The sequence below is a fragment of the Sturnira hondurensis genome, unplaced genomic scaffold (genome assembly GCF_014824575.4).
Source record: "Sturnira hondurensis isolate 20B ecotype Veracruz unplaced genomic scaffold, ASM1482457v3 Scaffold0016462, whole genome shotgun sequence".
NCBI lineage: Eukaryota > Metazoa > Chordata > Mammalia > Chiroptera > Phyllostomidae > Sturnira > Sturnira hondurensis.
The window spans coordinates 4,189,978-4,206,049 of record NW_028089093.1 but is presented as its reverse complement, the minus strand read 5'-3'; the positions used below and the strand labels follow the sequence as shown (position 1 = coordinate 4,206,049).

Here is a 16,072-nt window from a genome sequence, read left to right as displayed (position 1 = left end):
AAAGGCATACAATGTGATTAGTAATCTTGTGAAGATAATGCATTTAAAAATCAATAAAGTTTTCAGTTTATGAAAAAGACATTTTCCTCTCAAGTTAAAAACATACACACACTTACTACTAATCTACATTTACTGTAGGGCCTAGCCTATTTGTAGTTTCAAATGTGGGTTTGTGTTTTTATGGTCAAGCTCTAAAATAATGAAAATAGCCCCCAAATCTTTAAACAGAGGTGCTAAGTTATACCAGGTAACAATGCAGAAAGTGCTGATATGAATAAATTTATTAACAATCCAAGAGTTCTGCTAAATTACACATGTATCACTGCCTAATGAGAAATCCCACTTTTCTTTTCTAATCCAGCACAAAAATCAAACTGTGATTCCACAGTCTTTTTAGTGAGTAGAATGATCCAAGACCTTTGTTTTATATGGAAAACTTTTATTTTTTACACTAACTTCAAAAGTGCTAACGGTAGAGGTTTATTCAGGATAACTAAGCATGCACTCCTTCCCTAACTTGCTAGGAGAGACTTACCCAGCAGCACCCCCTACAGACAACTTTGCTTAGAAACGGGACCTTCTCCCTAAACATAGCAGTTTATACATCAGCCAGTGTAGGTCTGTGGCAGTGCTTCCCACGTGTCATCTTCGAGGGGTGACCTCCCATCCACAGTGACAGTACTTTGTGGAGAAGTGTCCATAGCAGCGCGGCCTCATTTTTGGAAACCGGGTCGTCGGTGTGCGTATCTTAGATTGGCTTCATTCGTGCATTCTGTTCTCTCTGCCTCTCCGCAGTTCAGGTTCTTATTTTAAAAATAACTGGGTTTTAGCAAACACCAACTGAAATGTGTATGGCAACTGCTTTTCCGAGCAAGTGTGATTTGTTTTATGGCTGTTCAAGTTATCAAGTTGTTCTTATATTGTAGGTTATCAAAATCTTGCTGTTTTTAAAGGTTACTGTAACTTGAGGTTCAAATTTCTGGCACAATTTTATTAGTATTCACTTCTGAAGCTAATAAGATACCATGGTTTTCTATGTTACTCTCATTGTAACATCAATAAAGTGACTTTCAATACAAAATCAGTGTTATTTTGATGCATAACTCCCTTTAATCCTGTTTTTCTCTCAGCCACTGCTTGCCTGACAGCTTTGTGGGAATGACGTTGGGGGTTTTCTTTCCTGCTCCACTGTCCGGAAGGGACCACGAGCTCTGTAAGAAACACAGTGGTCCTGTGGTAAAGGCTGAATGCTCCATTCATTGGACAATTTCTTCAGCTGGGCGGCCGGCAGGGCCTCCTGCACGTACCCACCTGCTTTGCCTCTTCTTGCACTTTCTCGGACCCTAACAAGGATCAGCTTCCCATACCTGGACCTAGAGCCCAGGCGGTGGTGCTTAATGAGCTCACCTGTGCTAGACTCAAACGCCATGGGCCTCGGAAGGTTCAGTTCGTGTTCCTGTGTTCACGGACTAAAAACTGTCCCACCCGGCTGCCGCACGGTCTCCCAGGCGGCCATTCAGCCCACCCGTCTCTGCCCTGGCACTTGCCCTTCCTCCCCTCGCCTTTAGCTCTTAGTCTGCTGAAGAAAAAAGCAGTGATACGTGAGAGCAGAAGTCACTGAGTAAGGGCTTGTACATTTATTATGAGTAAAACAATTCTGGTGATTACATAGAGCTCCCTTTCTTGAACTAAAAATATAGGCATATATAATAGCTCACTGAGGTGAACACTGAGATGAACCCACTCAGCTGAGTGAAAGCCAAGTCTCGTTCAGAGACAGCAGAAGTTTCAGCTCACACGCCACCTCCCGGGCCAAAGGCCCCCCGGGGACGTCATGCGGAGGTGGAGCCCGAGGCCACTGTGGCTCAGCAGGAGAGACAGCTGTGCCTGCTGTGTGCGGGCTGTGCCCGTCGTTCCGGGGGAGCGCCAGGCCCCCGGTAGCCACATCCTATGGCAGTGCATCTCTTGAAGCACAAGGCTAAAGCACACACGTGCAGAATCAAATTAAATCTCGAGTTGGGGTGATCTGAGAACTTAATTCTCTGGATAATGTAAGTACTGAGGCTTGACGTCACAGCTTTACCATGCTTTAAGAAAAACAGACCAAGAAACGGGTGTCAAGGAGTGGGGGAGGTTGCACTGGAAGTCTGTAGTGAACGAAACACAGAACCCAACATCACATAGAAATAAGGGAACACGAGATTCACTTGTAACGAAGACTTTGGTATAATTAAAGGAGGGACGTATACACCAAATCCATTGACGGGAGGGAGACCAACCACAGGCATGTGCTGAAGACTAGGCTCCATGCTTTCGGAAGGAGAGAATGAAAGGAGAAGTGGAGGAGGTCAGGAGACCTGTTACAAGGTACCCGTAATTCAAACTGAGTTGAGTATTTCCAGAGACATGGTTTTGTAATACTTTGGCACTTAACCAAAAGCAAGTTCAGAACCATGATTTGATGTGCACACCACGGGACTTACCAAAGCAGATATGGCCCGCAACCCTGAGTCAGCGAGGGGCTTCTTCCCTACCACGATAGTCCTCAGAAAATGACCCTTCCCTTCAGCTGTGACTTCCTCAGAGGAGCCTGGTGAGCTCGAAGCACGGAGCAGGCAGTGGGACTGAGGGTGTCCCTGCCCCCTGGTACTCTGGGTCGGTCTTCCTGGGCCCTTTTCTGGAAAGCCAAGCTTTATGGCCTCAGACGTCGTTGTCTGGGGTGAACCTACACTCACCACATACACAGGGTAGGGCACAGCATGTTTACAGTTGTTCGCATGGAAAATACAATAATAAATATATAATACAAGAATAAACCCTTCCACGTACTCACGACTGTAAGCCTACTTTTGCCCCACCCTGTATATAGCAGTCTGCACTCCACTGTAATGTATAGCCAGGTGGGACTATGGGACATAAATACTAAGTTAGGGTTACATAAATATGTATAAAATGAATATATACTTTTTAGCCGTATTTGACAAAAATAACCAGTGAAATGTGGCTAAGATGCTTAGAAATGTTTTTATTTTCATTGGTCAATCTCAGAATGGCAGCTGTCACATCGTGCCCCGAAGTCAGACAGGTATCTTGCTGCTGGCGGGAGAAAACAGGCTAATTTCATTATTTTCTCTGTTCAGCTCTCTTGCAAAAATGGCAAATCACGCCAGCTTTAAATCTAAGAAACAAACATTATTGGTGTTTATTATACCAACACATTTTTCATTTTCAGATTTACCCCAGGAGGTTGAGTTATCTCCTTTTCAAAGATGGGGAAACTGAGGCTCTAAGATTATCTAAAATAACCAAACCACATATTGTTAGAGGCGCAGTCAGCATTAGAATCCAGATGTTACTTACGAGCTCATGGTTTACATTTTTTCTATAAAGCCTCCCAGTATAAATGTCATACTTGCTTATCAGAGAACCTTCTGAAAGTGGCAGGAAGAAAACGAACTCAGGACCCCGCCTCCCAGGGGCAGGCGGTCTCACCCAGGTTTTGGCGTGCTCTTTCCAGACCTCCTGCCGCACCTGTTCACGTGTGAACACATGGCGTATCAAAATGGAGCATCAGTGTTTAAAAAAGTAGCATCGGATTTTAAAGGGAGAGCACACATTATACGAAGCCCAGAGAATACTGAAATGCATAAAGGAAACCGAATCACCTAGAATTCTATTAGTCAAAATAATCATAGTTAATCAAATTTTCATATAGTCCCTTAGTCTTTTTCTATTCACTTTCTTTTTTACATAGTTAAGTTCATAAGGTATAAGATTTTTAAGTATGGTTATCACAGGCCTATGTGGATGATAACAAGATCTCGGTGACAGTATTTGCCACTCAGATTATTCAATAGGTTTTCAAAAGGCAGAAAATAGTCACTTGTGGTCCCGTCCACTCATATTGCCATCAAAACACGTGTAAGCCTTAAAGCCTGCGCTACGTTCCCATGAAGGCGAACCCTGGCCTGGATTACCACGGTCTTTTTTGCATCCAATAGGTCCAAACCATTTTACATAATAAGAACACTCCCCACACCAAGCTTTCAATACCATGCAAAGCCCTTCTAGGAGAGGAATGGCGACGACTGTGGTCTGATGAAAAGGCTTTAGTATCTTACAATGGAAAATATGTAATGCACCTTCAACACTTTGAACACTTAAAGTTACATAAAACAGGTTTAGCAAGAAAATAAAGCATATGACAGTGGCTCAAAGAAATTCTAAATGGTTTAACAGAACTGATCTAATCTTAATCAAATTTTCAGACTTTATTATCTACACTGAAAACAAAACTACAGAGGTACATGAAGCAATACACCTTCACAGCAACTGGTAAGGACAAGTGGCCAGGCAAGTCCCCGTGCGTTCCTGCAGGCAAGGAGTGGGGGCGAGCCAGAACTCCGGCGGGAATGTGGGCTCCGCGTCCGCAGCTTCCTCTCCGCTTAAATGCTCATGACACACTGAATGAACTGAAAGACAGGAGCGTCAGTGTTACACCGCAGATCTCAGCACACCCTTTGCTATTTTTAGGCAGCTTACATTTTCACGCTCTTATCTGAAGTATGGATTTCAAAAAATCCTTGACAAAAGAAGGGTAAATGCCATACAGAAAGGTTCGTTTTGGGTTCCTCACATCAAAGCTCCCAGGGAGCAGCAGATCTTACTCCAATGGATGAAGGACTGTTTAAATTCCAAATAATATCGAAGATTCTAGAAATGGGCGTGATCAAAGGCACCTACCCACACACAGAAATAACAGCTGAGTTCATACGTTTATGTCACGTGGAGGCTGCCACACCACCCAGGATTACTTCATTACTCTAATGAAGCTCCTTTAATCAATTCCTTCACAGGGTACTTACCTAATTCAGGCATAGCATGCAAGTGTGCGTGTGCACGGGACAGAGCACCTCACCCTTCTGCAACTCAGACACCCCGCTGAGGAGCCTCAGTATGTGCTGTGAAACATTTCCTTGCTTCACCACTAAACGCACGGCAATAGACTGCTTTTTCTGATGGATTCTTTTTCCCTACTCTTGCACCCAGGAGGACTTGCTAACCTTCGCAGCCTTCCCGCAAGACCAGGCCCATCTGTCCCGAGTTCACGGAAGAGGAAACTAAGGGTCTTGATGTTTAGGTTTCTCTTCAGTGGCCCCGTCTGAGGCCAAAGCCTGTGCACTTTCCACTCCACAGGCTGATTCTACATCTTTGGAAACAGTGACGAAACTGTCACCTGAGAAGCAGCACACTAAAGAGGACACATCTTGAGGCAGGAAAAGTAAACATATTTGCACCCAAGCCTTTTAAAAGTGTACTCATAATTTCAGCAGCTGCTAAGCTGAATACACGTACATCTTTGTATTTTGTAATGGAGAAACATTTAGTATATTCAATTATGACAGTGATTCTATTCTAAAAGTAATTTTTTTTAAAAAAGCAAGGGCTTTAAAGCAAAAAATGGGGAAACCAGTAAACACCCCCCCCACCCTTGTTAGGTATATCCAACAAGCAACACTGAAGACGGCCCTTGGTTCTGTTCACACTGTGACAGGGCCTTGGCCTGCCTCCTTCAGCGTGGCTGTTCCGTAAATGCACTGTTTTACGTTGTGACTTAGGTTTGCATCTGATGTCCCCAGTGAAGGACCCAGCTGTGACAAACGCAGTTTTGAGCTCTTGAAGTCACTGCTCAGTGACCAGGAAGACACAACGTGTGCATGATGTTTTTCAAGGCCACTTCTGACTGAAGTCTCACACCAGCCCAGTGCAGAGGGTACTGTTACTACCTTCTCTTCCCTCAAACAGTCTTGGAGCAATACAGAAACCTGCCTATGTGACCAGCTGATGAGCAGGGTGATCTGGGCTTTGACTCGGGTCTTTTAATGCAGAGCAAACAGTGGTCTATGTATGGGTACATGAGTAACAAATGAAATTAATACATTTTAAATGGTAGCTCCTTCTGATCATTTAAGCCCGCACTCTTCCGGCATCTTGAAGACAGTCTTGGAGTTGGCATCTCACAGTTAACGTTAAAAGGGGTGCCCATTTGGTGTATATCTCACTCATCTACTCAGTTCTGAATTTACTGAGACTTACATCATCATATGGGAAGTTCACAACACCTTGCTGACCAGAATCCCGTCGTCGAAAGTTGTCTGTAAAACAGGACAATAAAATGAAATTTTTTTTACATCTTATATGAACCCACAATAGTTGATTGTTTTGGCTTTGGGTTCACAATGCAGTAACATTTAAGTTGTACAACCAGCCAACAGAACTAAAACACCAAAGCAAAGAAGCCAACTGTATGAATATGAATAGAAATAATATACAACGTGAAGAAACTGGCTAATTATTTTCTTCAATGTAGAGCTGGAAGAAAATACCATACCCAAAGTTAGTAAAGCCTGTGCAACTTCTGAGGCCATTACTTAATTTTGATGAAAGTGCAGAATCTCCAACTTCTTCATATCAGATTAGGAAATAGTGGGTGGAGTCCCTACTATGAAAAATTGGCTGTGACAAAGTGTTCCACTCATCTTGAGCTCTGCCCTATTGGAAAGGGTTTTCTTTAATAAAAAAATCTGCCCACTAATTTTTGTTAGGATGAGTAAAAATTATAAAACTTGGTGTTAAAAAAGTAAAAAAAGGAATGGAACAGGAAAAGATATACAAAGGAAAGATGAAAATAGAGGGAATAGAAAAGTATAGCAATCATTGACATCGCATCATTTAAAAAATACACCTGTAACAGATGACCACTATTTCAAATTACTTTCTGTCAGGGAGAAATAGGAAAGAGCACTATGAGCGAGTAACTTTACTCTTTAAATATTTCAAATACTAGGAAGAAATCACAGAATTGTGCTCATACTTTGACCAAAAATCAGTTTGTTATGTTTTGGAACATTTCAGTAAAATGTAGTTAGGATTTTTTAAAATGGCAGATCATGTACAAATCTCAAATTTCTGAAAAAAACTATCCTGCTAGATAAGTTCAATAGTGATGTTAATAAAAAGACACTTGAGTTAGGGGGAAAAAGACTAGGACAATGAAAGTTCAGAAGCACTGAGAAATAAGATGTCATGAAAATGTGTGTCTCCCTGGCCAGCGGTGACACCGTCCCGCGGAACACGCCTACCCGTGAGTGCGCGCAGCTTGACGCAGCAGGAGATGTAGTCATCAAAGGTGATCTTCCCGTTGGTGCTGTATCGTTTTGCAATTGAATTCACGGCCTGGGGACTCAACCGAAATCCTGAAAGGAAGAAAAATCACCCAGCCAAAGGTGTTAAAGGGTTACAGAAAGATCATCCGATATAACCGAGCACCATTTCTGAAGGCTGGTGGTACTCCTCTGAATTATGAACACACAATACTTCTGGCATATAGAGAACTGCCTTCATGGAGCACTCACGTTTTAGAAATGAAGAAAACACTGCTCCTCCCCATACGCACCCATTGCGGTCAGCGCCTTCTGCAGTTCCTGAGGGTCTATGGTCCCACTCCTGTCGCTGTCAAAACTGCTGAAGTGTTGCCTCCAGCCGTTCAGGACAGACCAGAGTTCCTTAAACTCACTGAAACCCATTGTGCCGGACAGATCTCTCTGCACGGCTGTTAAGGATGGCAGCACTCTGGGGGAGCAACATTGTCTAACGATTTAATCAAAGATCAAAGGTAAGGAAATTTAATGTTCTTGGTGCTAAGGAGGTTACAAATGTTACACGTTTTTGTTGGTACGATACATATTAAAAAGACACGCGAATGATAGAGTGAAGAGGGCACATGGAGAAGCTCTGAGAACATCTTTTCATTGTGGGGGGGGGGGGGGAGCTAATCTCTGTGATGTGATTACAAGGAAATGACAGGAGCCTCAGGTGGAAAGCACCCTTGTTACTGGGGCTGTAACCCGCCTTGTGGGTGCCCCAGGCCAGGCTGCTCACTTTCCGCCCTGGGGTGCTCTTGGCTCTCACACCCTCTCAGCAAGCCCTCCCAGATCCAGGCCTGTCACTTTAGGAAAGGAAGTGGATGGAAGGCACTGTGGGGTCAGCACTCACTAGACTGAGTCTGACTGCTGCACCGTGAAACGCCCCCACTCGAAGGTCAGGGGTGAGGCACGTGGAACGACCACCGTGAGAGCAAACGCTGCCCTGACTGCTCGAGTCCTGCGCTGTTCTCCTTGGACGCCTCCTTCAGTTCCTGAACAACCAAATTCTACTCACTGAGCTTCCTTCCTGTCTCCAAATTCCATCTTAAAAGCTAATGGTTTGAGAAGAATTTTATTGTCATTTGTCAGTGTTTACCAGGTATTAATTCTTGGTGAATTTCTTTAGGGAGGATTTTTTTTTTTTTTTGGACAAGAAAAAATACTGAAAGCAGCAATCAAGGTAAAGGATACATCCAGCATTGAAACCATAAGCCGACAAGTCTCCAGGTTAAAAGCTGTGAAAACAAGAAAAGTACATACACACCAATACAATTTAAAAAATTCACGTTACATTAGATACCTTCAAGTTAATTAGGAGTATGATTTATGCACTTTCATTTTTATATGCTACTTACATGAAATATATATGGAACTTTGAAGTAGATATTTTACACTTTGGATTCTTTCTATAACACAAATTTGATTTTAACAACTTTGTAAGAATCTTTTACAAAAGGCATTGATTGCATAGCACTGTCACATATTTTTAGGTGTCATTATGGTTTTGAAGTTGGGGGAAAAGCTGTCTTTATCTTTTAGAAAAGTACACACTGCAGTTATTTGTGGACAAAATGATGGCTAAGAAATCTGGGATTTGCTCCCCCCAAAAAGGGGCAGCTTCATCAATGAAGAAAGAATGCAACACAGTGTGGCTGTTGACGCTGAGCGACGGTCACACAGAAGTTCACTGTGCCATTATCCGTATTCTTGGATAGGCTTAAGGCTTTTTATCATATTGTCTTTTAAAAATACTATATACTTTCTTACCTTTGAAACTGTAACAGAATGAGTTCAATTCACCATAATGAATGGCATTGTATTACACCCACCATGGTGAGAGGGGTGCTTTGTGGCTACTCCTAATTGACTATAGATCGCTGGTTTGCTAATTGTTTAATCATATTTTTCTTGCTCTTCCCTTTAATGGCAGGCACTGAACGGTAACCTCCTGCCTCAAACAGCCTGACCTCTTTTCATGCACAATAAGCTCCTATAGGAAACTAGTTAAATACACTTGCTAGAATTGTGTGTTAAGTAAGAGTGCTCTGGAGCAAGATGCAATGAGGTAACTTAGAGGCTCCTTCCTAGTAAGAAACACTTCATAGAAGCAGCAGCATTTAAGCCAAATGTTGAACGACAGAAAGACGGGGGGCACTGGGTGACAGCCAAATAGAGCAGGGGCCAACATAAGCCAAGAGAAGCGGGAAAGCCAGGGCAGACACAGGAAGTGGCAGGAAGCAGGCGCCTTTCCAGGAGGCTCCGTCAGAGGATCGTGAATTCCTGATAAACCGGGTAGCTTTTATTTTATAGGTAATCATGGAGCCACTCAAGATTTTCAGAGGAGGAGAGTGAGAAGCTAGAACTATGTTTCAGGGACGAGAGAAATCTGGTCGTGTGTGTGTGTGTGTGTGTGTGTGTGTGTTATTTAAAAGGGAGGGAATGCACTGGGCAGTGAACGAAAGTGACCAAACAGAAAGCTCACCATTCCGGACAGTTGTAGGGACTACAATGCTGATGTCTAATAAGCGTGGGTGAGGAAACTCCTGCTTCATGTTACTTGTATTTCCCCCAGAAAAACCTTTTATTAATACTAACCCTATTTTAAATAATTTCAAAATTATCTTTACTATAATTTTACCTTTACTCTCTCCTTCCAATGCATTTCACTAGAATGGCCCAAACACCTTCGCTTCTAGGAGAAGCTCACAAGGTCACAGACCTGGCAGGAACACCCTATCCCCAGTTGTTTCTCTCAAGTGCACCAGGGTTGCAACTACACTTGAGGGCAGAAGAGACGCTGAATTAATGTCTCATAAGCTAGAGCAATTGTCCTCATCAGCTCCACTTCCAGATGTGGCTGCTTCCTTTTAAACAGGTTAAAAGGTGTCTGTGGGTACTGCGCTGGGGCACATCCCCACGCCCTGTCTGTGCTATTTAGTTTGGAAGTTGGGTGTGAAAAACCCACAACAGTCCGTACTGTAATGTTGCCCAACACCCAGTCCGACTACTCTCAAGCAGGTGGTTCTGAGGTTCAGTACAGCCTCCACCACCAGATGACATGAACAAATGAACTCAGCCACGCGGCCCAGATGACCAGGAAATGTCTTCTCTGCTGCTCAATGGTCTAAGGCCATTGTGACGTGTGGCTTTCTCAACAGAAATTTTTTAAAGGACTACTCTCCAAGGATATACAAGTTACTTTGTTAGTCAGACTTTAAAACCTACTACATGTCTACTGAGAGTGCAGAATGGTACGCACATTGTGACCCAGCTCACTCTTGTGGGCCCTGTCATGAGACCTTGTGCACTAGACACAATTGCTTGAGTTAACAGTTAACAGCTTAAATGCACTGCCTACAACAAAAAAAATTCCCTAATCCAGAAAGTGTCACTTTCGTTTAGGACCAGATCAAATGACAGAAATGCAAAAGGTTCCTCTTTTGTATTAATTCTTCCCAAAGAGAATTATTAATAGGGTGAAGTTATATCACACAAAGGACAAAAACAGAAACGCAAAGAGTTTAAAAAGAGAGCTATCTAGTGAACGTGCCACGTCAAACAGTCAAAAAATGCCACTATAAATCCTCAGGGGTGAATTTTTTAGCATTTTAATTCACAGTCTACCAGGAGGGCCTTCGATTTGATGTTCTGCCTCAATTAACAACTGACAACGAAGTGGGCAGCTAAAGGCGCCAGTCAAGACACTACTGTCTACCCTGGTATCTGTCATGGTCAAGATCTGGTTTGAAGAGAGGCAGCAGGTCTGCGAGTGTGGGAAGCCCCCAGTCAGGAGGCCCAGGTGGCAGCAGAGCACAAAGGGCAGGAAGTGGTGTAAGTGCTGCACTACAGAGCAGCAGCTCAGGTCTCAGGCACTGGGGAGGAGGGGAAAGGAGGACAGCGGAGTTTAGAAATCAGGAGGAAAGGTCCTACTCAACCCAAACGCTTTCTCTGAGGTGGAAGGGGGAAAGAAAGAGGGAAGACCCAGGAATGTCAAGGCCAGCATTCAAGGTGCCAGTGGGACACTCAGCTAGTGCAACAGGCTCCTTGAGGGCTGGGGTGGAGGACAGGACCAGCCGTCAGAACCAGGAGTGTAGGCAGGCCACTCGGGGACCAAGTGCCCAAGACCAGCCTCCCACAGCCCCTGGGGCCACCAGGCTCAGGACAAAGTAAGCTCTTAGCAAAAAGCAGTAAATGTTAGCTGTTGGGGGCAGGCCTGACACGCTCAGTGACCTAAAGCAACCACACACAGGATGGCCTGAGGGATCATAAATTCCTAACTGGGCAGGTCAAGGTGAGCAGTCATGCCCCAGGCATGTATCTGCCTTAGCAAAGGTCAGTCGTTACCTTACATGAGGCCTGTCCACTGTCAGGCACCTAGGGTGACTCGGAAACCAGAGCAGGAGCCCACAGACGCCTTCTGTTCCCTCCTTCCCGAAGGACCCGCTCTGTGTGCTGCCAATGTTAGTTATGAACCACCCTGTGCCCACCAATGTACAGTTATGTGCTTTTCTACTCTGCCTTTTATCCAATCCTAGAGATTCCCCTACTTTGCTTTCTCTGACCTCTTTAATCTACCACTGATGGATTTCATGTACCTTCCTTACTTTTTTTCCCCCTCGATTCAAAACACCTAAGAGGAAATGCACAACTGCCATTCTCCGGATCATTTTCTCAGCTCCTTGAGATTTTGCTTCCGGCAAGTCCTCAAAATTTTGTCTTGAATAAACTATTATAAAACTTTTCTACAGGCTGGACATTCTCCTGTCATTAAAGACACCTGATCTGGCAGATTTCACTTCAGCACCGTAACTCACCCTCCACGAAGGAACCAGCCACGGAAGCTGTTCCTGCTTCGAATATTTTCAGATACCCAATGGCACCCAAATAAGAAACCCATTAAACTGGCAAGTAGTGTGGAATGACTTCTTAAGAACTGATTTCAAATTCGCATTTTGAAGTGAACCAAGTGTAGCTTTTGAAATTCTACATGTTGAAGGCTGTGATCACAGGCAACAGCTGGGATGTGAAATGCAAGTGTACTGCTAGAGCAACCTTGAGGCCATGAACTTACGTTTGTACCCTCCAGCAATGCCGGACTGCGTCAGGCACCTCTGCAACTCGTCAGCGTCTATTTGTCCATCCTTGTGAAAACAAACATAGGAACAGGAATCACAAAATCACAATCATAATTTGATCCTTCTACTTCTCTGTTTACTTTCAGTATTCAATGTGGCAATAATAACCAAGAAACTGAGTATTGCTATGCATGAAACTTTAAAAAAATGCATTTCAACAATAGGCATTCTTTTCTTCATCCTACTTCCAAAAATAATTCCATGATAAAAGAAAGACAAATTGTTACATCCTCTTCCACAAATGCATTTAATTAGGGCCATAAAATGCATTTCTTAATATTGAAGTGGGCGTTCAATCTCAGACTCTATTTTAAATAGTTATTACACAAGAATTAACAAAGTCAGAAAGCTGCTTACACCTGTACTTTAGTATTATCAATATCTTTTCATCATCTCCTTTAAATTCCTGAAGTAGGTTTGGCATAAACATTCCTAAGTATAAGGCTCCTCTCTGAATAAAACACTAAGGTGCATTCAGTTTCTTCCATTGATACTTGACATGTTTTAATGAATGAACAAAACTAGTTTCTGTCTTGAACGACTCTTCTGACTCTGAGTGAGGAAATGCCACAGTTAAGCATTTTAAAATAAAATAATTCATGCAGTTGCTTCCAATCATGTTCCTCTTTCTAGCTTTTCGGGAGGAGAGAGCAGGGCACACAGCTGACATCCGTAAATAAAAAGCTTGGTTCAGAGGGAAACCTCCGTGATCACCATTGCTTATGACATGGTAATCGGTTTCTTCAGGTCTCAACTATGCATAGATGGATGATACAGATTCCCAAGTGCCTATTTACTGGCTGGCTTAGGTCATAACGAAATATATGTTATTTTTAGGGACTTAAAAATAAAATACCTAAGTTCTCAAGTCCACAGGTATTGTAAGTTCTTTTTTTTTAATAAAGATTTTATTTATTTATGTATCTTTAGAGGGGAAGGAGAAGGAGAGAAACATCAATGTATGGTTGCCTTTCATGCGTCCCCTGCTGGGAGTTGGCCTGCAGGGAACCGGCCTGCAACCCAGGCATGTGCTCTGAATGGGAATCGAACGGCAAGGTAGTGTAAGTTCTGAATGAAGAGCAGGGTCAATAATTTGAAAGACGATGGATATGCTGATACAGGCCAGGGCTGCTGAAAGCTAAGCAGGTGGGGTCACTTACAGGCTGGAGGCACAGGCCATCTAAGAATGTGAGTCTTGAGCTGTGCTGTGTCTTGTGGTTTCAAAGATAAGGATCATTAACAGATTAAGCAGATACTTAAAGGGAAGCCCTTTCAGTTTTAGACTCAATTTTCCACTCAGTTTTCTCACACTGTACTTCTTCGAGTGCTATTCTAAAAGGTGGTCTCAGGTTTTGATCCCATATAGTCTATGGCATTTCCACATTTAGGTTGTGTTATTTCTAACTTTTGATCCAAACAGAGCTAAACTGAATTCATATGGGCAGACATTCCCTCTGGACACACCGACCGGGGTTACACCAACAGCATAGTGAGCAGACACAGCAACCTCCTGGGCTAAGGAAGTGTCCTTCCTCGACGCACAGGACCAAAAGTCAGAATTTAAAGAAGTGAGGGATCTTGGGCTGCAGACCTTAATCATCTCTGTGGGTCATCAGGCCACAGCCCCTACTGAGGACACAGAAGAGCTGACCTAGTAACAGCATCTCCATCAAAAGAGAAACTTCGCAAGATTAACTTCCTGATAGTAAGAAGAGAGCAGTAACTTTCTTATTTTGAAGCTGGTGGCTTTTTACCATAAAACTCTATTTCCTAAGGGGGAGAGAGATTAACAAATTCGACCCAAAGAAAGTGTCCCTTCGAATCTGGCAACAGAATTATTACTAGCACAGGCGTTTAAGATGCATAAATGGTTCTCGCCACATTAGCAATTCCTGCTCTGGAAACCACCCTAGCCCCTGACAATCCAGTTCTAAAGACATCTTTCTACCTCACAGATCTTCAAAGGGTATTAACAATCCCCTATTGTGTTCAGTCCACCCCTAACCTAAATCAATCACGAGTTCAGTTTTGAATTGAACTAACATAACACCAGTAACACTTTGTCCTCATTTGTTCTGGATATTATAAAAAAAAAGCAACTGACAATAAATTTCCTTTTTCTCTCTCTTTCTTTTGGAGAAGCGATTCATTTCCACAGGAAAGGTCATTTTCCTGGCCACCATAACAAAGACTAATACAAATGTAGAATGCGGTGACTCTTTAATATTCAAGGGAAAAGCTAACCTGTCCAGCTACTGCAGCAAAGTAACCGTACAGCGGGTCCTGAGTTTGCCCAGGGAATGTAGGCCCTCCGGGAGCTCCTCCATACTGCAAGACAGAAAACACAAATTCAGTTGCATTCTGCTGAACCAAGTTTTGTTCTTTCACCGCTGCGAGTCTTTGTGCAAAGCCAGGCATTTACCGCCCACCACCAGGCACACTCTAACTGCGGTCACTCTGCCCCTTTCTCACGCCCCTTAATTTAAAAACGATAGGCTTGGACCAAAATGAACTGTCTTGTCAGTGACGTCTGCGTTCACGTTCAGGTTACTGAGGTAAATGCAAGCCAGGCAAGCAGTTTAAACGAAGCTTAAATCCTACACGTTTCGGGGTAGTTTCTAAGTGTTTGGGGGCAGGTGTTGCCAGGGAGGGGTAAGGTGCATCTGGGACGGCCTTCAGGGCGCGAGGGAACATTCGGTCTTGGAAACAGTTCCCACGACAACGCGCATCCCGGACGCTGGGCTAGGGGACCTTCTTCCCGGAAGACTTTTACTCTGGCGGCCTTTCCCTGACCTCTTTTTCTCACTTTCTTTTAAAAGGAGAAGTAGATCTCTGGACCATTTTAGATTGAAATTGTTGTTGCTCTTAAAAAAGACACAGAGGGAGGGGGAGGGAGCCAACACCCAATTTGCACAATTTCAAGCCAGGTATCCGAGAGTCTCTGGGTGGGCTTCTGGGGTCGCAATCCACCCGTGGGGAGCCGAGGGGACAGAGAGAAGGAGGGAGCCAGAGAAAGAGGCCGACAGATGAGGGACGAGGCAGCCGGCAGGGAGAAGGCAGAAGCGGGAGGCGCCCGCGGAGCCGCCCCAGCGAAGTGACCAAGTGTGTTGTCTGGGTGTCCCCAGTGTCTGCGGGTCGTGCCTGGGCCGCGAGTCCCAGCGGGCAGCACTTACCCCGCCTGGGTAGTACCCGCCGCCGGCGCCGGGGAGCCCGGGGTAAGCCATGGTGCAGACTGCGCTGGCGCCGCCCTGCGCGCCCCACCTCGCCGCCCGCGCGCGGGGGCCGCCCGGGTCGCACCAAGCCGGCCGGCGGGGGAGGCGCCCAGGAGCTGCCGCCCGCGCGGGTTTCCGCGGTGCCTTCGGCCCCCGGCCTGCATCTGTCCCTGTCTTTATGTTTCACGGGCCCAGGTCGTGCATCCTGCAAAGTCCGGTAAGTGACTTAAGACGTGCAAATTAGTTCAGACCTAGGATTTTCCTCCCTTCGGAACGAATGGTACATTCCAACATTTATACAGGGACCAGGGGATTTTTTTTTTTCTCTTCTTCCTAGTAGACGGTTTTCCGACTTTTTTACTTTAAACAACTTTATTGGGCAGGGCTGACCGGCTCTAATCAGAGTGCAGTATTGCCGGAGGGGCCGGATACCTTAGAGCAGCTCTTAGATGCCTTTGAGGCAAGGAGGCGTCGGTGAAAGATCAAAATATGAACGCGCCCTTGGAAAACAGGAATAAAG

At 44.4% G+C, this 16,072-nt stretch overlaps 1 protein-coding gene across 1 annotated transcript; it reads right to left on the bottom strand.

Annotated features, from left to right (window-relative positions):
* Positions 1–3,006: 3,006 nt before the first annotated feature.
* Positions 3,007–15,621, bottom strand: SRI (sorcin). Its single transcript, XM_037066107.1, has 8 exons — positions 15,514–15,621; positions 14,585–14,668; positions 12,277–12,346; positions 8,397–8,440; positions 7,457–7,604; positions 7,143–7,256; positions 6,097–6,155; positions 3,007–4,472 (listed from the first exon to the last, which is right to left on the bottom strand). The coding sequence occupies exons 1-8, from the start codon at positions 15,562–15,564 to the stop codon at positions 4,446–4,448; spliced, it is 597 nt and encodes a 198-aa protein (XP_036922002.1). The 5' UTR covers positions 15,565–15,621; the 3' UTR covers positions 3,007–4,445.
* Between the last annotated feature and the right edge of the window lie 451 nt (positions 15,622–16,072).